The following is a 24522-nucleotide window of genomic DNA, read 5'->3' as shown; positions in this document are numbered from 1 at the left end:
AGTTATATGTTGTCAATGGGGCATTATATCAAGCAATACATAGTCTTTATTTGAGTTTTAAGTCAGCAGTTAGAATTGAAGGAAGTACAGTAAGATGGTTTAATGATAAATCTGGTGGGAGACAAGGATGTACATTATCCCCTCTGTTATTCATTATCTATATGTATCACATTATGAAGGAAAGTGGTATTAAACATGATATTTGCTTTATGCGGACGATGTTATACTTCTAAATAAATCCCCTACAGGTGTGCAAGATTCTCTGACTAAATTGAATAGCTGTTGTAATAGATATGGTATGAAGGTCAGCAATAAAAAGACGAAGACAATGAAAATAGGTAGAATCACTGAAAATGTCAACTGTGTTGTGAATGGAGAACCTGTGGAACAAGTTAAACATTTTACCTACTTAGGCACGATTTTTAGTGAAGATGGTAAATTAAATATAGAAATAGAAAACAGAATGAACAAAGCTGGTCAATTGAATAAATTCATATGGAATAAGAGAGAAATTAGTCAGAACACTAAATTAGTTAGTTGTATACATGACAGTGTTCGAACCAGTTTTAACTTATCGATCTGAGAGCTGGGTCAGAAGTAAAACACTTGATCAAAGACTGGAGCCTGCAGATATGAGAGTCCTGAGAAAGATTAGAGGTGTGAACAGATGGCATCAATGGCAATATCATATTAAAAATGAGGATATTAGGAAAGAAGTTGACATTGTCAGCATCCAGGAATGCATTAGCAGAGCTAATCTCAGGTGGTATGGTTACTTAAACAGAATGGGCATTTGCATGAATTCAAGTAATTGCACTGTTTAGACAGTAGACAATCTAAACAATTATGCCTCTGCAACTTGCTGCCATTAGTGTCAGTTTGCCCATACAATGCAGGCTAAAAGTAACTAATTAGTGTATTAAATTGTAATAGGTTAGAGTAATAGTGAAACGGTGAGACATTGGAGAAATTACTAAATAAATAAGCGACCAGTATGATTTATCATATAATTTGGGCAGTGTGCTTGCTTTTTGACTGATGTGTGCATGTACATGTGCATAGTTAAGAGGAAACATTGATGGCTTCTGAATTTCATTTCCATGTCAACTATTATTATTATTAACATCCGATCTCCATGGAGTCTGAGACTCATTACTCGGAGATTTCTGGTCTCATCAATTTTCAGAAGTGAAACCATGTCAATAGAATGCACAGACTGAAAATTTTTTTGGTCCAAAGTGCATGATCTTGCATTTTGCAGAAAAGTCATTATTCCTTGTACACCTTGCCGGCCTGGTTGGCCGAGTAATTATCTGTAACCAACAGGTCTAAGGTTGAAATCCTGCAGTGGGCATGGATGTTTGTGATTGTCTTTAGGAGGAAGATGAATTTCATTTCCTGGTGTGAGACCACTGCTCTACTTACTGGAGGTCTGAAGTGGCTGAAGAAGTTCTATGTTTGATCACCCCTCTTCTTCCTATCCACTAGACTCTAAATAGCATCTTCTCGACCTTTCTTTGTACTCAGCATTCCAGAGACTGAAACTACCTTAGTCAATCGCCTCTGGTCCCTTTCCAGTATCTCTTCATCCTTTGAAAACCAGGTAACCAAATCTGTGCACAGTAGTCCATATGTGGCCTAATCAAGACATACAGTAGAACCAGAATCTTTTTACTTCAACAAGTCAGAGTCCTCCACATCATTATCAGAATTTGTTTGTTGTCCTCACGATTTTGGTGATGTGTCCTCTGGATATTACTTCTTCAACCATTACCCAAAGAATTCATATTTCCACCACCTCTAACAATATATATATATCTCCACCAAGTGTAAACTCTACATCGCATCTTTGTTTTCAAAATTTTAAAACCTTCTGTTTTGCAACATTGAGCCATTAACTCAATGTATTCAAGTCTTCTTGTAAGGCCTTAACATCTGCTGTACTCCTCATACTTCATCCTAACTTTGCATCATCTGCAAACAATTGAATATCCTCATTCAGAATTTCCCCAATATCAATAACATAAAGGTTAAACAGCAATGGTCATAAAAATAGGCCCCCTGAGGTACACCACTAGTGACTTAACTTTTCTGGGATATTGTTCCCCCATACACAACTTGATAATATTTATCAGATAGCCAGTTTCCGATCTAATGCACCATTCTAATATCCAACTTGATCTGCTCTAGTTTGACTATCAGTCATGTGGTAATCTTTCAAAAACTTTTGCAAAATCTAAGTATACTACTGTGTATCCATCTCCTTTGTTCAGTGAAGCTGTCATCTTATTGTAATAAGCAATTTGATTACTAAAACATGACCTTCCTTTAGAAAATCCATGCTCTACATCAAAGATAATACCATTGTTGTCAACGCAATTTTGGATCCTGGTTGTCACTAACCTCTCCAATACTTCAACCACAACACCTGACACACAGATTGGCCTATAATTTGATGGTTAAGTTCTGTCACTTCCCTTATGAAGTGGTACGATCTTGCCTTCCTTCCACTCCTTTGGAACTTGGCCCAACATAAGACTCATATTAAACAAATATGCCACGGCAGATGGCAACTCCTGGTACATTCCTTCAAAATACATGGTGAAATGTCATCACGTTCCATTTGTGTTTTCTGGGAGTTTCAGTACAGACTATAGGAGAAAGGGATTTGCCTATTTGCAGATGCCACCTCAGGTAACTGATTCATCTAAGAAATAATAAATAAATAAATAAATAGAAAACTATGAGAGCAAAATTGAAGTGGCAACTTACAAATGAAACGATGTCAGTCAAGTAGCTACTTCTAAATTGCAGCGAACCTCCTTATTTCTAATTAGTTTTTCTCATTAAAGAGCAGTTAGAATTAGAAGATAAGAAACAAAGCTTTCTTATTTATTGGAACATGGATTTCTGTGTTATTTCATCAGCTAGTTTTAATGTTTTTAAAATAGTAACCATCAATTTCTTTGTTGGTAACAAGAATGGAGGCTTAATTTCCTGCCTCTGCTGCCTACCACCTATATACTCTCAGTGGATCATTTGCTATTGAGACACTGTTGGAATTGACTACACTATACAGGATCTTTCAGAACATCAGTATTTCTGTGTGGTTTCATTTCAATTTCCTCTTAGTGTGCAATCACTGTGGCCAAAATAAGAATAAATAAGATTGTCAGTTCATCAGTCATCTGCAACAATAGTCATGGTTCTTCTAAGAAGAACATTATCATGATGCACAATGACATAATCAATTAGATGACATTGACCTGAACAATGGTGTTTCCATGATATCTTCAATATGTTCTCTTGATGAAAAGTATATTGGTGATAATTTTTGGGACGCTTTGTCAGCAGAATTTCATTTAATTATTTACTTAAAATAAAGAGCCAAAAGGCTTCAGTTTGGCGATGCAAAATTATATAAATCCTTTACACCTCTGTAGCACAATTGGGAGAACGACGGTACATTGCACCCTTCAATTGGAAAAGGCCTAAGTTTAATTCTCGTCCTGATGGGAGGAATCTTTATGTGTGGACTTTTTCAATCGAAGATGTGTTAGCTGATCTCATATGGAGGAAGCAGGGTTTTTTCTCCCAGAAACTCTGGTTTTTCATCTCTCATACAGACAAATCGGCCCTTCAGAACACACGCAATTTACAGACAAAAAATACTAGTTGTGGTGGTGGTGGTGGGCAGTGGATGGCGTTGATATAGATCATTGGTAGTATTGGTTCGGTGTAGTAGTGGAGACAGTTGCATAGTAGGTGTCCTCCGGCAATGAGTCTTTGGCCTCCTTGGAGGTCACGAATAATAATAATAATAATAAATCAAGTGGTTATTAAATCCAGCATTATTTCAAAGCCAAATATAGAAACTATGAAATTTTTTTAAGAAATTTGACCAGAGAGCTTACAGGAATACACTTGCTGGCATTTACGAGTTGTCCTAGTGTGGATCTTATAATAGAAGACATGATTGCTTGCCCCAGAATCCATATATTCACCTTCTATTGGTCCATTTTGATAAAGTTTGCACCCACCGGCACAGTCCTGATAGAGGCCCTGCAGGGAAAACGCCAATCCCCAGAGACTCAAATTGCTCTCTCAACGCAAAATTCCCCCAAAATTTTAAGTCCTCCTCAGCAGGACAAGACCTGGTTTATAAGTAAAGGCCTCTCTAAAAAAAATTAGGTGACCCCCCCCCCCTCCCCCAGACTACTTCCTATGAGTGACTGAAGGATCGTCCAACCCAGTGATCACAGGCTCATCCTACTACTGAGTGCTCATATTCTAGGGAAAAGCATCCACCGACAAGGCCCCATATGGCTATGCCAGAAAACACTTTCCCCAGAGACTCAAGTTGCTCACTCAAGCCCCCCTCCCCAAATTTTAACTCCCTCCATCTGGAGCTAGACTCAGAAGAACCCTTAAGAGAGCAAAAACTTTCTTTCAGTACTAAGAAACTTGAAGTGTTGGAGAGGTGTATTTTTTGTACGTGAACTCTTGATCAGTACATAAAGTATTTACTAAAAAAGAACCAAGGCTTCGGTTCGGCGATGCAAAATTATATAAATCAAGTGGATATTAAATCCAGTATTATTTCAAAGCCGAATGTAGAAACTCGGGAAGTTTCTATAATACATTCATTGGCATTTATGAGTTGCCCTAGCACAGATCTTATAGAAGACATGATCACTTGTCCCAGCATCCATATATTCACCTTCTATTGGTCCATTTTGATAAGGTTTATGGTTCTCTTAAGGTTTTTGCCTGGTCTCTGAGGAGAACCAACCAGTTTGAAACAGCTGTCAGGCCAGTGAAACCCTATCAAAATGTACTAATAGAAGGTGAATATATGGACGCTAAGGCAAGCAATCATGTCTTCTATAAGGTCTGTGCCAGGGCAACTTGTAAATGCCAGCGAGTATATTCTCATAAGCTCTCTGGCCAAATTTCTTACGAAACTTTCATAGTTTCTACATTCGACTTTGAAATAATTCTGAATTTAATATCCATTTGATTTATTGTATATAATTTCGTTTCATTTAATTAATTTTTCTAACACCTTACTTCCTGCTAGAGTTTTGAGTCACATCCAAGTCTGGCATTGAAGTCACCAAGAAAATAATCACTTTGCTGGAAGTTTTTCCACTTGGTTATACTTTAAATTAAAGATACCAAGAAATTATATACTTGTTTTAATCCTTTATCTAATCACAAACTTTGTTTTTCATACACTTGGATAAGGATTAAACCAAGTATATAATTTCTTGGCATCTTTAATTTAAAGAATCACTTTCTTGTCTTGGGATGTTACATGAGGTGGTATGCAGTTTGGCATAAAAATCTTATTTTGAATAAACATCTAAAGTAAGGGTATGTGTATTGAAAACTGTAGCTTTCTAATTCTTTGTCAGCTTCAGGTATATGGTCATGAGATGCACATTGATTCCAGCTGATACTTGAGATAAAAGACTGACTAATTCATTTTTAATAGACACTGCCCCCGTTTCTCTTTCAGTGCTTTCTTGGTTGTCATTTCCAGCAAGGCAAGTTTTTGAGAGGGTATCTATATTGATATGGTAGCCGACTCTAAGTAAGTTTGTGTCTGGCATAATAGTGAAGATGTTGGGAAGTATTTAGAGATGGAATATAAAATTGGATTGATGTAGATAGAAATATTACCAGAGGATAAAACTATGTAAACATGTATGCAAAAGAAGTTATTAATCATGTGAAATACAAATTTTTTGATTTAAAACTTACAGATCATCATTAGTGTGACTGAAAATTCAAAAAAAAAAAAAAAAAAAAAAAAAAGCAAAACTACAATGATGAATTTCATAAATTGAAATAAGAGTTGTACTATGCTAATAGTTGACAATTGTTTATTGGCATTCTTTTTGAATAAGCAAATCTAAACTGGTTTCTTGTATAGGAGACTGTTCTAGAAGATTTCAGAATTTGCATTGACTCTGTGCTGAACCAGTTAAGATGCGCAATTTGTACCTTTTTTCATCCTCAGTTATACTGATGATGATATGTAAGTTTCAAATATTTTCATGATTTTCATAGTTTTGTCACAAGTACCATTAAAAATAGATTATTTCCAGAGGGCTGCATGATTTGTTGTGTGTGTGTGTGGGATCTTGTTTTCAGTATCAAGTAATGTTTTATAATCATTATAGGGTAGTAGCTGTATTGTACAGGAGAGGCTCTTTTTACTTCTTTTTTTTATGGTGATTTTTACTCATGTTTGCAAAGACATTCGGTAAATATAAATACTGAATGACAGATTATTATCGAAATTGAAAATATGGATGGCCAACTGGTAGGCTGGATACAGGGATGGTTGGCTTAAAGAGTTTGGCCATCTCTGTATCAATCAGCGTGTGGCTGAATCAGTGGCGTAGCTAGAGCAGTTGTAGCCCGGGGCAGTCCCTGAATTTGCTGCCCCTCTCAATACACACCAAAAATAAAACAAAGTCAAAATGATGAATAGGGAAATAAATTAAAACACTATGTTTATTTTTGAAGAGTAAAACTTTAATTTCAACATTCTGGAATGTTATTTTTCTTGCTTTTCTGTTAGCAAAATCGTCGCCAACATTGCCAAAATTTATTTCATAGTAAATATGTCATAGGTAATTCTTAATCAAATTTTATTTAAAAAAATTCCTCTCACAACTAGTAACACTTACAGCAATTGTGAGGAAAATTCGCAGTAGTATTACAATATTTGGAAATGAGTTCCCAAGACTGTATTTTAGAATTAACTGCAAAAGTTCAAAGTGCCGCCCGGAGCGGACCGCCCCCTCTGCACCCCTCCTAGCTACGCAACTGGACTGAATGAATCAGTTTTCTTCATATTTTGCCACTGAGTAGTCTCCAAGTTTGGGTCTTGTTTCACATTTGAGGTTCATTCCAGTAACATCTGTTATACTTGAACCTATAGTTCACCTCTGAAAATTGCTTGACTTTGGGTCATTTTAAAACTCTCATACATATTCATCTTTTCAATATGATATTTATTTTTATTCAGCTTAAAACTATTTGATCACTTCCTATTTTAAACTCCATGTCCTGCATCCCTTATTCTGTATCCTGAATTAGTATGAAGATGTAACTATGTCATTGATTCTGGATTACATCTGGAATCAATGACATAGGTGATAGCTTATTTCTTTCGAATCCTCTCCATATGAATTATACACAATATTGGAACATGGTGTTTGTAATCAATAATAGTCAATATCCTAAACAAAAATCCGCCACATACTTATCATTATTATTAGTTTTGCTCTGTATTCGCACCTCCATAGCGCAATTGGAAGAACGACGGTACATTGCCCCCTTCAATTGGAATAGGCCTAAGTTCGATTCTCATTGCGACGGGAGGAATCTTTATCTGGACAATTTCAATCAAAGGTGAGTTAGCCGATCTCATAATGGAGTTAGCAGGGTTTTTTCTCCCAGAAACTCGGGTATTTCATCCTGCATACAGACAAATTGGCCCTTCAGAACACACGCAATTTACAGACAAAAAATACTAGTTATGGTGTGGTGGACTGTAGATGGCGTTGATGGAGATGATTCGTAGTAGACGTCCGGTGTAGTGGTTGAAACAGTTGTAGGTGTCCTCCCACGATGAATCTTCGGACTCCTTGGAGATATCAGGAATAATAATAATTCCAGTTTTTCTCATAACATTTTCTATTCTTCTGTTTTAGGTTTCCAACTTGAACTGCCTTTTTCTGTGTTAGCCATCCTCTCTAATGACTTAAAAAACTCTAATTCTTCCTTAGTGGAACCTTCTCCAGAACTGTAGTCACAGATAAGTCTCATTGTCCAATTTTACATCACTCTGTCTGAGATTACCTGCTATTAAGTTTATCTTCATAAGTAGTGTTGTATACATACAGCTTCTCCTTACTTTCTCTGATCACTATTATACTAATTCTTCTTATTATATTGATCTCATGCCTAAGAGTTAATGAACATATAAGCACATTACTGCTGTGGGTGGGGTGCAGGTGAGAACTTGAAAAAGAAGTTTTACATTTTTCTTGAAGAGTTGCAAACTGTAGCTTGGGAAAATACTTCATGATGAAGGCTGTTCTAGAGGACAGAGGATCTTGTCCCACTATCCATGCAAAGAAACTTTTCATACTTGAATTCACCAACCACACCTTTCTTCAGTTTTCAGGGATGGTTTGTCATTCTAATTTACTAACCTTTAAAAAATCCTTGTAGTGTCTGTTTAATAAGTTCTTTTTACTAACTTATATCACAATCACATCACTTTCTTTCTCAAATTTACCATGTTTTGCAATTTACACTCCCTTAGTTTCTCTCATAAGTTTCATTTTACAATCTTGAAATTACCTTACTTATCTATGTGTCCTTCTAGGCCTTCCATATCACAAATATCATGACCAAATATGTCCATAGCTATCCAAGTGAAGGCTAATCAAAGCCTTATTCAAAGAAACTGTTGCATCCTTTGATTACCTATCACTGCCCTCCTGACCATAATAGTAATGTACTAGATTGTCTTCACCACTTTTACAATGTGCTCATAGAATTTCAATGTATAAAAATATCTTTAAATATGTTAACAGACTGATTTAAATATCCACAGTTACTTCATTACTAATCTTTCTTTGTCAGTAGTTGAATTAATAAGTTTTTATTTTAAAAATTTCTTTTTGTTATAAAACATTTAGAGCCAAAAATATTTAATTGAAATTTTCAAGCTGTAATAGCTAATAAGAAGAAAATTTAACTCAAATATAGGTAACTTCTAATGTGTTTTTATCTCTAATTATAATCCATATATGTAATTATATTTTATAACTTTGCTTTTCTTTTCACTTTTCCTACCTCTTTTTTTTTTTTTTTTTTTGCAGAGCAGTGATCGTGTAGTATGGGAGTACCACAGTGTTGTTCTTCAGCGAGTAAGTATGTGTTTTGCATGCAGTAACTTACTCTTTTATTATGTAATAGGAGAAAACACTTAAGTATTATCCAGCTGTCATATCATTCCTTAAAATTCATTCAGTAATGAATCATTTACTACCTTCACTAGTAACATTTCTTGCCTACCACATTTTTCATACAAAAAATAGTACCATAGACACCCAGAAGAATGACCTGACCTGGCATTATTCAGTGATGAAACTTCAGAAAAGTGAAACATCTGAGTTATTTATTCGTGGGAGGTCCTACCTAGGAAATACAAAGTCCATCATACCACTCCTTAAACTCATTGACTGTTCTTGCTCTCACCACTCAATCAGGCAATGTATTCCACAGTTCAACCAATCTCCATGCAAAGAAACCACTCTTCACCCTCTTGCTCAATTTTTAGTAAAGATATGTTAAATACAGAAATAGATAATTGAACATGCAAGGCTGATGTGGGGAGTCAGTTTAATAAATTTTTATGAACAGAGAGAAATTAGCATTTAACAAGATGGTTTAAAAACCAATTTTAACTTTTGGAGCCAAGAGCTAGATTAGAAATCTTGATTGAAGACTAGAACCATGGATATGAGAGTTCTCAGGAAATTCATTATGGTCACTTAAATAGAATAAGAGAGGGAAAGTTAGTAAATTGATCTAAAAATTGAGACTTAAGTTAAAGAATTCATTATAACTAATTAATAACCAGAACACTTATGTTAATTTAATTATTTTTAATTTATAAAATTTTGGCTTTGCTTCATAGCCATTATTAATACAATTATTGAATTCATGTACTCTTTTTTGTGATTGTTTTCCTATAATTGTACTGATAATGGCTATGAAACATAGCTGAAAATTCTACAAATTAAAAAGAATTAAATTAACTTAAGTGTTTCTGTTATTACTTAGTTATAATGAAGGTTAGTAAAGCAGATGTGTGATGCCAGAAATGCTTAAATATGGCACTGTTGTGTTAACACAACAGTGCAATGTGTAGGTATTTTGTTCTATTAAATCTCACAAGATAAGATAGTTGAATGCTTATGGCTATATTTTACTAAAAGTAGGCAAATTATCCATAAGCATTAATATCAGTTTGGAGGATTAACATGGAAAATTTCCAGAAATAATATTTATAACATAGTTGAATTTTCTGTTATATATGTTTGTGCTTGGATTCCAGTCAGTTCAAACTGAAGATGTCCATAAAATATGAATGAAAATTTTGTTAATAAATAATGACTTTTTTTTCCACAAAAGTTAAATAAATCCTCTAATGTTATTCTCCAAAGGGAGTAGACAGAGCTACTTTAGAACTAACATTTTGAAGATAAGTGGCCAAGCCTTCACAAACAGTGATTTTTAGGGTATCAATGTACCAAGGCTTTCCGGAGGGCAGGAGTACTAAGCAACTGCTGCTTCATCAGGATCCTAAACCCTAACTCTCATATTGTCTGTAATAGTATGAGTTTTTTTTAGATGTGCAGTTAAAACCCGAGTTTCAGGAGGAGAAAACTCTACTTGTTCCATGCTGGCTGAAGAAAGGCTTAGAAAAGGCTTTAGTCAGTTTAGAATTGAATCTATAATCTTTGTTCAGGCACCCAAGCTTTTGAATCAAACCCCATTTCCACAGGGCTACAGGCACCCTCATATAAGTTCAATTATTATATCTTAATTAGTCATACCAATAGATGTACACCTCCTTCCAAGTGGACCAAAAAGTTCAAAACATTACATTTATCTACATTCATATGAACTAGTATTCTCACTTACTTACTCACTTTTCCAGCTTATTGAAATTCTTCTGAAGTGGAACTACATTACCATTCCTGATAACCCATTCTAACTTTGTATAATCTCGAAACAACTGAATGTCTTTCTGCAGTCCATTTACAATATTGTTGACATAAAAGTTAAATAGTAATGGCCACACACTAAGCCATGTGGAACTTTAATTGAAACTACCTCTTCCTTGGTACCATTCCCTTAAATGCAACTGTTTGATGTGTGAGCCATTTCATTCCACTAACCAGATAGATATTTAAACTCGTTCATTATGAACCAGCTAATCACATGGTAGCTTCTTGAATGGTTTTGCAAAATGCAGAAAAAATTATAGTATATTTATTATTTTCATAGGCAACTGCTTTCCCTTTATTATGAAATGTGACTAATTACTGCAATATTAAGAACATCCTTTTCTTCAGAATTTTGGTATAGTGATGCATGATTGGAAACTATATTAAAAAAAAAAAAAAAACTTTATTATTATTATTCAGCTCCATGGAGTCAAAAGAATCATCATGGGAGGTCGATCCTTCCTAGGAAACACAAAGTCTGTCAGACCACTCATTGACACATGAGACAGATCTTGCTCTCACCACTCTATCAGGCAGTGCATTCCACGGTTCAACCACTCTCCATGCAAAGAAACCGCTCCTCACCCTCTTGATCACAGCTTCCTTTCGTAACTTCCAGGGATGGCACCTTATCATTGCTCCTTCCCGCTGTTCCACAAAGCGAAAGAACTCCCCAGTGTCCACCATGTAGCTACCTGTTAACAGTTTAAAAGTCTCAGCCAATCCTCATAACTAACATTGTACAGTCCTGAAACCATATTTGTTATCGGCCTCTGTACCCTTTTCACAGTTAATTTATCCCCTTCAAATCCTGGGGACCAAATTTGAGAACAATAGTCTAAGTGTGATCTGATCAGGGTCTTATACAATGGAACAATAACTCTTTTATCTCTGCAGGTCAGCATCCTTCTCAGTATTGTAGCAATCTTCTGGGTTACCTTCACCACCTTTGCAATATGTTCCCTGAATTTCAGTTTTCCATCAATCATCACCCCCAGATCTCTTGTCTCCCCTACTTCCTTCAGTACAGCTCCTCCAATCGAGTATACAACCTCCCATCAATGTATCCCAAACTTCAAGACTTCACATTTTGCTGCATTAAACTGATATCCTCATTCATTTGCCCATCTGTCTAGTTTATTCAAATTCTCTTGCAGGGCTGATGCATTACTAATAATCCTTCCCAGCTTCACATCATCTGCAAACAACTGAATATCCCCCTGCAATCCATTGACAATGTTATTGATATAAAGGTTAAACGATACATTGCCTCACTTGTAATCTTCTGCCTCCTTGATATTGCCCCACCATACACAACTCTCTGATACCTATCAGACAGCCAATCCTGAATCCAGTTGACTAATCTGACATCTAAACCCATGTGCTACAACTTAAATATCAGCTTATCATGTGGCACCCTGTCAAATGCCTCTGCAAAATCCAAGAAAATGGCAGTATATGCCTTTCCCTCATCGATTGCTCTTGTCACTTTATTATAAAAGGCAATCATATTATTAAAGCAAGAGTGCTCCTTAACAAATCCATGTTAACTCTCAGATAACATTACTCTCATCTGTCCAATGTTGTATTTTAATAATAATAATAATTTTAATAATATTTTAATAATAATAGTTTTAATAATACACTTCTGCATTACTTCAACCTTAGTATCACCTCTGGGTCTGGCTCCCACTGATGAGACCTCAATAAATGTTGAAACCGGTCTGGGTAGTGACCCTTCCCATAATGCATAGCATTATACATGTCTGCAAAAGAGATGTGTTTTGCATTATGGGATACTAAAGAAAGTGATGAGAACTTATTCCACCTTTGCCACAAGTTGCCCCAGTCCTGAAGATACTTCAGGCACAAACTTTGTTTGCATACACTTGGATAAAGGATTAAACTAAATATATAATTTATAATTTAACCAAGTTGAAAAAAACTTCCAACATTGTTCTCTAATCCAGAGTAATTTAATAATAAGATGTGACACCTTGTGGCAACTGGCATATGGAAATATGAGTTCTGCATTGCTTCAACCTTGGTATCATCTCTGGGTCTGGCTCCCACTGAAGAGACCTTAATAAAGGTCGAAACCGGTCTGGGTAGTAACCCTTCCCATAATGCATAGCATTATACATGTCTGCAAGGAGATGTGCTTTGCATTAATGGGATACTAAGGAAAGTGATGAGAACTTATTCCACCTTTGCCATGTTGCCCCAATCCTGAAGATACTTCAGGCGCAAACTTTGTTTGCTTACACTTGGATAAAGGATTAAACTAAATATATAATTTATTGATATCTGTCAGTCAGCCATCCTCTTATCCATGCCAATATTTTATAATCCAATCCCATATTCTCCAATTTATGCAACATTATCCTGACAAAAGTCTTAACAAAGTCCAAAAGTACCATGGCATATCCATTCCCCTTGTCTAACCCAACAGTAACATTATTATAGAATGTTACTCAAACATAACTTTCCTCAAATGCTGTTCATTGCTAAGTATAGTTTCTCTATCAACCCATTTCTGTATGCAAGCCCTAACCAACTTTTCCAAAATCTTCACCACCATTCCAGAGATACTGATATGTCGATAGTCGGATATGTCAGTCATTGTTCTACTCTTTTGCAATGGAATTATTACCATACATTCTTTCCATTCCACTCTTCTTTCTTTCCACTCTTTCTTCTCTGTTCTGAGACTCATTATATAGCTTAGTCAAAGGAATAGCCAGTTTAGCTAAATACTCTTTTAGCATTTGTGCTGATATTTCATCAGTCCCTGTTGCCGAATTCTTATTCAGTTTATGCAACAGAAGAACTGCCTCTTTATACACCTGAGTTTCTTCATCCAGAGAAGAGGTTGCAGTGAGCTCAATGTTGCATACACCAGGTTGACAGCTTTTGCAAAATGGGCATTCTTTAGTTGAACACTCTCCTGCATCCGTTATCTGCACACCATCTGCATTCAGCAGAGTTATTCTTCTATATTCATTATTTCTTTTACTTGCAGCATAACAATAGAATTATTTAGCTTGCAGAGCCAGTTTCTTTTCGTATTTAGACTTAGCTTTCTGTACACGTGACTTCTAGCCTGCTCCTTATAATTTTAATAATGATATCATCCTTATGTACATGGTATTTCTTCCACATCATCTTTCTCCTACCCTATTTATTCTTGAAACTCTAGCTACACATCATTTAAGTATTTTTAAAATGCTTCCCATGCAGTGTTGGTATTCAGTCCATCCACTAACTAATACCATGGCACAGAACCCAAGATATTCCTCAGTTGGTCATGATTTCCTGCTTTGTAGTTAGGCATGTAATCTTTTTTGAACAGAACATTCATAAACTTAGCTACTTCTCAAGTGAGTACGGCATGATCATTATCATCAATTCAGTTAATGTCTTTTAACTGAAATCCCCCTCTAACACTGTAATCAAATCTATCACTCTTTGACCTCAAGTTTCTTCTGTCACAAGCTGCTTGAGGAGTTGTCTCACAAGAGCTCAATAAATTCAGTTTCATTCTTCTCATGAAATTTTACTGCTACCCAATCAATTTTTAAATAATTAGTGCCCCATTATTTCACACCAATCATCTTTATTTGGTGATGCATTTATTCATCACTGGCAGCTGATGCACTAGGTTTGTAACAACACCCCATCATATATTTTGATCTTGTTAGTCTCTTCCTCATGCCATATGGCTTCAAACTCACTGCTACGTGAAAAACTGTTACTAGTATTACAGTCATAGGTCTCAACGCTAACTAGATTGAACTTATCCAATATCATTAGCAGCACATATCCTCCTCTCCTATTGTATCTATTCTTCCTAAACATACTGTACCATTTATACTCAATACCAGTTAGGGTGTTTGTTTCTAATGGCTAGGTCTCACTAATGCCTATAATCTGAGGTCCCAACATATTTGACCATGCAACAAACTCTACCTCTTTGTTTCTCATTTCTGTAAAGATATAATAAGTTATTTGCATGCTTTTTTTTTTTTTTTTTTTCAATTGCATGTACTATATTTATAATTTTTACTCTGGGGAAACTTGAAGTTGTAACCCACTCATCAATGGCATTTTTTATGATAGTCACCATATCAAATAATATCCTTCTTTTTATGATCAATGTTACCTACCTGATTTTCATTATGCACTAACTTACTTGACTCCATCCTTTGTTTCTCATTTTGCTACTTAATTTTCTTATCCTCCTTATATTCCTCTAAATGCCACTTGACTTTCTGCAATCCCCATGTCATAATATGCTTTAACATTGTGATTTTTTAGAGGTTAGATCATTTTCACTATCTTTTTTAGTGGGATAAGCAGCCTTCTTGTTCTCAACTTTTCTTGCTGTTCTCGTTAGTGTGTCATTTCTTGTGTGTTTTTTTATAGCTGTATTTATTATTGCAATATCTCAATAAAAATATTTTATGAAAACGCTAACTAGTATAAAAATGCAAAAATCCACTCTAATATACATCATCAAATTCCTGCCATGTACCCTCAAGGAGTGTAAAGGATATGATAATACTACATGAAAAATTACATCATTACTAACTTCCTAATCTACAATTTTCCTCCAAATTAATCTGTTACCTGTCAAGAGGCCAACATTATCAGATCTTATATTTCTATCTTCTGAGGTACTTTTTACCATATCACTACTACCATATCTTGGTCCTTCTCTGGGTTTTTTCCTGCCAACCTGGCAGAGACCACTTGTTTTGCTAATCTTTCCTCGCCCATTCTGTTTAAGTGACCATACCACCTGAGATTAGCTCTGCTAACTCATTCCTGGATGCTGACAATTTCAAGTTCTTTCCTAATATCATCATTTTTAATATTATATTGCCATTGATTCCATCTATTCATGCCCCTAATCTTTCTCAGAACTCTCATATCTACAGTCTCTAGTCTTTGGTCAAGTGTTTTACTTCTGACCCAGCTCTCAGATCCATAAGTTAAAACTGGCTTGAACACTGTCTTGTATATAGCTAATTTAGTGTTCCAACTAATTTCTCTCTTATTGCATATATGAATTTATTCAATTGAATTCCTACCATACCAGCTTTGTTTATTCTATTGTCTATTTCCATATTTAATTTACCATCTTCACTAAAAATCGTGCCTAAGTAGCTGAAATGTTTTACTTGTTCTATAGGTTCTCCATTCACAATACGGTTGATATTTTTAATGTTTCTGCCTATTTTCATTGTCTTTGTCTTTTTAATGCTGCTTCATGCCATATCTATTACAACAGTTATTCAATTTAGTCAGAGAATCTTGCAGACCTGTAGCAGATTTATTTAGAAGTATAACATCGTCCGCATAAAGCAAATATCATGTTTAATACCACTTTCCTTCATAATGTGATCCATATAGATAATGAATAAGAGAGGGGATAATGTACATCCTTGTCTGACACCAGATTTAACATTAAACAACCTTCCTGTACTTAATTCAGCTGCTGACTTACAACTCAAATAAAGACTAAGTATTGCTTGATATAATGCCCCATTAACATCATATAACTGTAGCATTTGGAATAGCTTCTCTCTCTCTTATCACCTAGTCGTATGCCTTTTCCTGATCTACAAAATTTAAATACAGATCTTTGTTATATTCCCATGATTTCCCAACTATCTCGTAAAGTGAAAATCTGATCCTTACAGCCTCTATTTGGCCTGAATCCAGCTTGTTCTTCACCGAGCTTCTCTTCCTCAATTCTTCAACGGTTTCTCAAGTATACTTGCATAAATCTTGCCAGGCACACTCAGTAGGGAAATACCTCTGTAATTCTCACATTCAGTTTTATTTCCATTCATTTTTGAAAATTATGGAGACAACTACCGTGTTTGAATAAAAACTTTAGTTTAATATAACTAAAATCTACATTCGAAGTTTCAACCTTTATGTCAAGGTCATCTTCTGGAGCATACAACTATACACAGAAAACAAGCTACACTACAATCAAACTGGTTTGTTAAAGATACTGACCAACTGCTGCTGCAACAATTGTTGGCCTGACCTCTGGTGAAAAAAAAAAAAAAAAAATTATACATCAACGCTAGTGTTATCTGTTGGTTGTAGAAATACATTGGGCATAACAACAAATATCTATCTATATACATATATTAACATCATGATTATACTTGTACATTCCAGCCAGTTGGTATGGAATTGTTTCTAATACTAGCTGAAGATTGGCTAGAGTCCTGACTTATGCTGGATCTTATATGTTAGGTAGGCTGAATGTGTGCCATCCAGATCCTTGGAATTTTCATGCCATCTTTGTTGTTGATATTTGGGTGGTTTATCAGGATTTCGCAGGCATCCTTAAATTTCCTTTCATACCAGGGTTTTGTGTGGTGTAAAGAGCGGGTGCTTTTCCAGTTGATTTGGTGTAAGGTGTTGAGCGCATGGTCTGAGAGGCCTGCTTCACCATAATGGTTATATTTAATGTGTCTAATGTGTTCTTTCTTGTGTATAGGAATTGTCTGTCCTGTTTCACCAATGTACGGTAAGTTACAGGTGCAGCGGATGCAATAGACTCCAGGATGTGCTATTGGGAGGAGAGGATTCTTAGAGGAGTTGTATATTGTTTTAAGTTTAGTGGGTGGTTTGAAGGTGGCATTGAGGCTATAATGTTGTAGGATTCTGTTGATTTTTTCTGATAGCCCTTTAATGTATGGGATGGCTATGGTTTTACTGTAATCTAGATTCGTTTTTGTTGTTGTTTTATGGAGTATTTTATTAATAGTATCTTTGTTATATCCATTATTATGAATGTGTTGCTGATGATTTTTAGTTCTTGTTTCAGGGCTTGCTGGTTGGAGCAAATTGTTGTAGCTCTGTTTTTAAGGGCGTTAATGACTCCATATTTTTGTGATGGGTGGTGGTATGAATTAGCATGTATGTATTGGCTAGTGTGTGTAGGTTTTCAGTAGACCATGAAGGATAGACTGCCTGAAGGAAGACGTATGATTAGTGTGTCTAGGAACGGGAGCGAATTTTGATTTTCGATTTCGATGGTGAATTGTATGCGTTCATGTTATTTGTTCAGGTGGCTAAGGAATGTGTTTAGCGCTTGTTGCCTGTGCAGCCAGATCGCGAACACGTCGTCAACGTATCTAAGCCAGACAGTCGGTCTTAGTGTGGCGGAATCAAAAGCCCTTTGCTCAAAGGTTTCCATGTAGAAGTTAGCAATTGGGGGGATAGTGGTGAGCCCATGGCTGTACCTTCTTTCTGTAGGTAAAATTTGTTTTGCCACATGAAGTAACCGGACTGTAATATGTGGGCAAAGAGGGCCGTAATGTCAGGTGGAAATTTGTTCTGTAGTAGGAGAATTGTGTCATTGATGGGGACATTAGTGAAAAGGGCAGAAACGTCGAAACTGATTAATAAGTCGTCTTTGTCGAGTGTTGTTTTTAATTTTGTTTATAAAGTGTTGTGTGTTTTTTTATGTAGGAAGGGGAATGACCTACCAACTCCTTGTCGCTAATTTCTTGGCTAAGTGGTAATTGGGACTGTCTATTCCTTCTACGATTGGTCAAAGGGGCATATTTTGTTTGTGTATTTTTGGGACCCCATACATTCTGGGGGAGGCGTAGTGGGGTTTGAGTTTTTTAACCGCGTCTGGTGACCAAGAAGTGACGGACTCGAGTAGTTTCTCTGTTTTATCCTTTATCCTTTTTGTTGGGTTATAATTTACCAGCTTATATATGTTGTTATCGGCTATTAGTTGATTCATTTGAAGTACGTATGTTCACTTGTCAAGGACGACACTGTCATCCTTGACAAGTCAACAGAAAGGAATACAATGAGTCAACAGAAACAAGACAAAAGAAAGGATTCAGTTTTATTTCGCTTTTTATATATGGCTACTATGAGAGCTCTACTCCAATCATTGGGAATTTGTCCCTTTGTTCAGGACTTCTGAACTACGCGGTGCAGCACTGTATGACTTTTATACCACCATACTTCAGCATTTCAGGTCGAATATCATCTACTCCTACTGCCTTTCCACATTTCAAGTCTTTGATAGCCTTTTCTACTTCAAGTATGGATATGTATTCCTGACTGTATGCCTGTTGAGTGTTTTTTACCACTGTGTTATCACTGCTTGTTTCATTTAGCAATTTTTCAAAGTAATTACACCATACTTCAAGGGTGTCTTTTTCTCCCGTTTTTCATGTCACCTTTATCATCTCTAAGTCCTTTTACAGAACTCTTTTCTCCATTTCTAAGCTTCTTCAAACCTCCAGAATATTTTGCCCCCTTCTTGATATTTATTTTCTATATTCTTGCCAAAGTCCTCGCACTTTTATTTAGCCAGTTTTACACAGTCTTCACTACCCCTTTAACTTCCTGTGTCCACCATAGAGTTCTTGCAGACAACCTCACATGCCTCTTTGGCTGAATCAATCAATGTTTTCTTCAGGGCTTGCCACTGAATCTCCAAGGTTTGGTTCCTGTTCTCAAACTCTTTCATTTTTTCTTCAATCATGTTTGTGTATTTTAGTCTATAGTTAACATCTGAGAGCGTTATTCTTTTCAATATGAAATTCAATTTTATCCTGCTCAAGACTAAATGGTGATCACTTGCAATTTCAAATCCTCTGTACACTCCGATGTCCTACACCAATGAGAAAACATCACTATCAACAATAAGATAGTCAATGAGACTATTCTTATTCCTTGCTCTTCTCTCCATGTGAATTTGTGCAGTTTAATGTTGGAACATGGTGTTAGTAATAACCTGACCAGAAATCCAACAAGTATTTGCCATTATTATTAGCTTTGCTCTTTTCTGCAAATTTTCCCAAAATATTTTTGTATGTCTGACAGTCATTTCCTACTCTGCTATTTAGATCCCCCAACAAGGACCAACTTTTCCTTTTTCATTGTGTCAGTTGCTGTCTCTAAAGCCTCAAAAATTTCCTCCACTTCTACCTTAGTAGGATCTTCTGTGGGGCCATAGGCACAAATAAGTCTCATTGTCCAGTTCCCCATTCTCATATTTGTCCACATCAATTTACTTGAGACTGTCTGCCATTCAAGAAGATTAGCCTCATATTTAGTGTTGAATACAATGGCTACTCCTTCTTTTCCTTGATTGTCATTGCCTGAATATAACATTTTGTATTTATTGCTCAGAAAGATCTCACCAGTTTTTGTCTTTTTTGTTTCACTCACCCCTATTATGTCGATCTGGTACTTATCTAATTCCTCAGCTAGCTCTCTAATTTCTCAGTAGCTGACTTTTTGTTGTGTGCCCTGGTTCCCTGGCAAAAACAATGGAGGCCTTGTTTGACCAAGTGATGCCCCAGCCGGTATGAAAATTTTGTCATATTGTACCATCATTTTGTATTTTGGTTTAAGCCAATAAGAATACAATTTGGTCAACTAAATTCCAAATTGCTAGCTCATCCTCGTCTGTTCAGTATCCAGGTAGATACCCAACAAGGTGTACCACGAGAAGGTGAGGATTGGACATTAGGTCAGAAGCCCTGGTTGGTTCTCCACATTCCTTTAAATCATCCATGATTTAAACCTATTTAAATCATCCTGCAATCTCTCCACATCACTTTGATTAACTATTACTTTACCTAATTTTGCATCATCAACAACAACAACAACAACTGTTTCCTTTCAGATTATTTCATATATCATTTATGTACAAATTAAACAGCTAACAAATAAGCTTAGGTGTTGACAGTTATTCATGACTTATTTTTAATGGTATTAAAAAAAGATAATAATATATATTATTATTTTGTAAAGCCGAGCCAGAGACCAGATCATATTATTGAAATTTCATCGTGAAAAGTTAATCTAGTTCTATTGATAGCATTGACCATTTTATGTTGTTTTCCACAAAGTCTGTTATTTGTCTTTCCTATTGAATTATTTTTATAGATAAGTTATATAAATTTACCCTTCATTGTGGACAATGAATGAAAGGAAATGATGCAAACTACACTTTTTTAGTGTAAAGTGTAAAACTTAGCACAAAGGTATGGAACTAGAAAATGTTAAAACACTGGAGAAAAGAGTTTTACTATGGCTGCAACTAAAAACAATCAAGACATGTTTTTAAATCAAATAGCTCAAGAAATTCAAGCGATTGTACTATGAAGACAAAGCTGCATTCTGTAATCTGTAAAATAAAATCCTGGAACTGCTCACAGAAACTCAAGACGACTAAAAGGTTTTCGAGGTCTTTAGTTCAGTTTCACAAAATATGCTGTAAGATCGACTTGGCCAGAAATTGCCTGGGAAACATGCTGCTTTCCAAAGAAAGATGGATTCTAAAATGTTTGAGCAACTGAAGTGTCTTTTTAATACAGCCTATTAGTAAAACAGTATCAAGTATGAAAACCTTAGTTACTTGAGTCATAATAGAAGAAGGAGGGGTGATATGATTGAGACTTTTAAGCTGTTGAGAGGTGGTTACAGGGTTGACACTTAGGGAGTTCTTTCACTTGGTTGAACAGCAGGAAGGAGTCATGACATTGAACATGACAGGGATGGCCCTGTCATGAAGGAGTCATGACAGGGCCATCCCTGGATGTTATAAAAGGAAACTGTGAGAAAGAGGGTGAGAAGTGGTTTCTTTGGATGGAGGGTGGTTGAACCATGGAATGCATTGCCTGATGGAGTGGTGAGAGCGAGAACGGTCAATGCATTTAAGGAGTGGTATGATAGACTTGTGTTTCTTAGAAAGGACCTTCCATGATGAGTCAAAAGACTCATCATGGAAGGTCTGGATAATACGTATGGAGTATGGAGGCCTGGATGATAATAATAATAATTATTATTATTCCAAACAACCAACTACAGCTGCTGCTAGAAGCGCTCACATTCCCTTCTTCCCCTTCTTATTCTTATGATAAATATCACACACTTTCATTTCTATTCTCATCAAGATATCATCCTCATCCAACCATGATTCGCTTGTTCCAATAATTTTCAGTTGAATATGCTCAATCAATGCAACTACTCTGTCTCTAATTTCTAATACAGAAGATAAAGGGATACCAAACTGTATCCCTTCATCTCTTGTATTTTGTTCATTCTCATAATATTCAACTATACTGCTCCTTTTCATTATCTCTTCCTTCCTGTGATCGCTTGTTCACTTCACTCATTACATTCCAATCAAGTATTGCCAGTTAACTTACACAACATGCATTTCCAAACCCAAATTCACTTTATTCCTTTTATACAATTCCATCCATCCCATTAATCTTTATATATAAAGTAAATATTTTTACAGTTTTCACATGTGAATTTTAAAATAAGTTCAACAAGTTCAGAAAAGCAAATCAGTGAATGATGTGCTTTCTTTGTGTTACTTTTTTTTATAGTTTTGTAATCGAAACTTTAGAGGGAAAAAAAGTTTTGATTACAACTAACTGGTTGTCAAGTTCGAAATTTGAACAGCAAATATCAGTGTGCAAATTTTGCTTTTGTAAAACTTTTTTGTAAAGCATATTTTGTAAACCTTTTTTCGGTAATTAATGTAATTTAAACACTCTTTAGTCAGAAAAAATCATTAGAAAAGAATTAAAAATATGTACTGAAATATAAAGCTCATTTGATGCTTTATTAATTTTTGACCACTAAAATATCCAAACCATGATGAAGTAATTCTTTCACTAATATGGACTCCAAAGAAAACTTAAGTTACGATCGCATGGATAGGCTTATGTGTTCGTCAGACATGTTGTAATAGATTTCAGTATAATATGAACACAGATGGATAAGAAAATAACTATTTATTAACTTAGAAGCTAATATTTCGTTGGTATTATATCCAGCATCTTCAGAGCACACAACACAAAGTTTGTTACAAAAGCAAGACAACCACAATCTGGTGTAACAGTGGGGCTAGTATAAGTAATTGCAGCGTGCAACACAAGACTAAAAGATGGGACAGCTATGGGTTCCCCCTTTCTTCCCCCTTAGCCAACTTCTACAAAGAACAGCTGGAAAAATTAGCTATCAACACAGCCACTCTCAAACCTATTCTCTGGCTATGCTATGTTGATGATGTGTTTGCTATTTGGCCACATGGCCCAGACACGTTGAATACATTTTTAGCGCATCTAAATAGCCAGCACCCTAAAATCCACTTTACAATGGAACTAGAAGCCAATGACTGCCTACCCTTCCTGGACACACTGATCACACGTCTTCCAGAAGGTTCCTTATCATTTTCAGTTTATAGAAAACCCATACATACAGGGAGATACTTAAACAAACAATCACACCATCACCCTTCTCAACAATATGGTATCTTAAAAACACTAACCCATAGAGCTAGAGCAATCTATTCCAATGATATTGCTCTCACTGCTGAACTTTCTCACCTACATCACACCTTCTTAACCAATGGTTATAATCCCCATAAGATAGATAACATACTAAATGCTACCCAGAAATCCCCCTCTATCTACCGCAAAAGACTATAACAAAACTGTCACAATTTCATACATTAAAGGCATATCTGAAAAGATATCCAGGGTGCTTAACAAAAACCAACTACGCACAGTATTCAAACCTTAAAATTAGCAATTCTCATCCATTCACCTAAGGACAAATGCACTCCTTTATCACATCCAGGAGTCTATGAAGTGCCCTGTTCTTGACATCCAGCCTACTATGGACAGACAGGAAGAACTGTGGACATCTACCTCAGTGAACACAAAAAATATATCCGACACTTTCACTATGGCAAGTCGGGTCTGGCAGACCATGCTTTGGATGCCCCTGCACACAGGATCAATTGGAAAGAAACAAAAGTAATGTACAGAAGCTTCTACAAGTCAGAGAGGTTGTTCCTGGAATCAACAGAAGCCTTAAAACATACTTCAAACCTTAATAAGTATGGCTGTATAAATCTACCAAAGATTTGGGAGACAGTCATCCTAAGACCAAATTAATATTTATTAATTTAATTTAATTTTATTTTTTAAAACTTTCTAAGACTATCATTTGGACTACTATTTCAAAATTTTGAATTTTTTATTTTTAACCTAGATGGCACCATATTAGGACGTTAGTCTTGTGTTGCATGCTGCAATTACTTATACTAGCCCCACTGTTACACCAGATTGTGGTTGTCTTGCTTTTGTAACAAACTTTGTGTTTTGTGCTCTGAAGATGCTGGATATAATACAAGCGAAATATTAGCTTCTAAGTTAATAAATAGTTATTTTCTTATCCATCTGTGTTCATATTAAGTTATGATCTTTATATTAACTTGTTGTTTATTTTTTAACGGTATATATTAGAAACACAGAAACTAAGTAAATAATTAATTTATTAACTTATTGCTGATATTTCGCTGGTATTATAACCAGCATCTTCGGAGCACAAAAACACAGTTTGTCACAATACGTGAGACTATAACAACATGGTGTAATCAACGGACTAGTTAAACAAAACTGTAGCAGCAACACAAAGACTAGAGTCCTGATTTTTGGCACCCTCTATCTGGAAAAAAAAAAAAAGTACTAGTTTTTTCTTAAGATGACTGTCTCCCAGATCTTAGGCAAGTTAATACAGCCATATTTGTTGAGATTTGGAGTGTGTTTCAGGGCTTCTATCGCCTCTAAGAACAATCTTTTTGATTTATAAGAGTTTCTGTGTAGTACTT

The 24522-nt window shown here is 35.6% G+C and overlaps 1 protein-coding gene across 7 annotated transcripts in view; it reads left to right on the top strand.

Moving 5' to 3' along the window:
* The window catches only part of LOC150094164 (tight junction protein ZO-3-like), a 528478-nt gene that overhangs the window by 84738 nt on the left and 419218 nt on the right, over window positions 1–24522 (top strand). For all 7 annotated transcript variants that reach the window (XM_090411771.1, XM_090411769.1, XM_090411767.1 and 4 more), the window contains exon 3: window positions 8910–8957. In XM_090411771.1, coding sequence (XP_090267897.1) covers window positions 8910–8957 — 48 coding nt within the window. The remainder of the gene's footprint in view (window positions 1–8909; window positions 8958–24522) is intronic.

Source organism: Typopeltis vanoorti, chromosome 22 (genome assembly GCF_054136105.1).
Source record: "Typopeltis vanoorti isolate ZY-2024b chromosome 22, IOZ_Tvanoo_1.0, whole genome shotgun sequence".
Lineage (NCBI taxonomy): Eukaryota > Metazoa > Arthropoda > Arachnida > Uropygi > Thelyphonidae > Typopeltis > Typopeltis vanoorti.
Note: the sequence above shows the minus strand (reverse complement) of the source record. Positions and strands in the feature narration are given on the sequence as shown.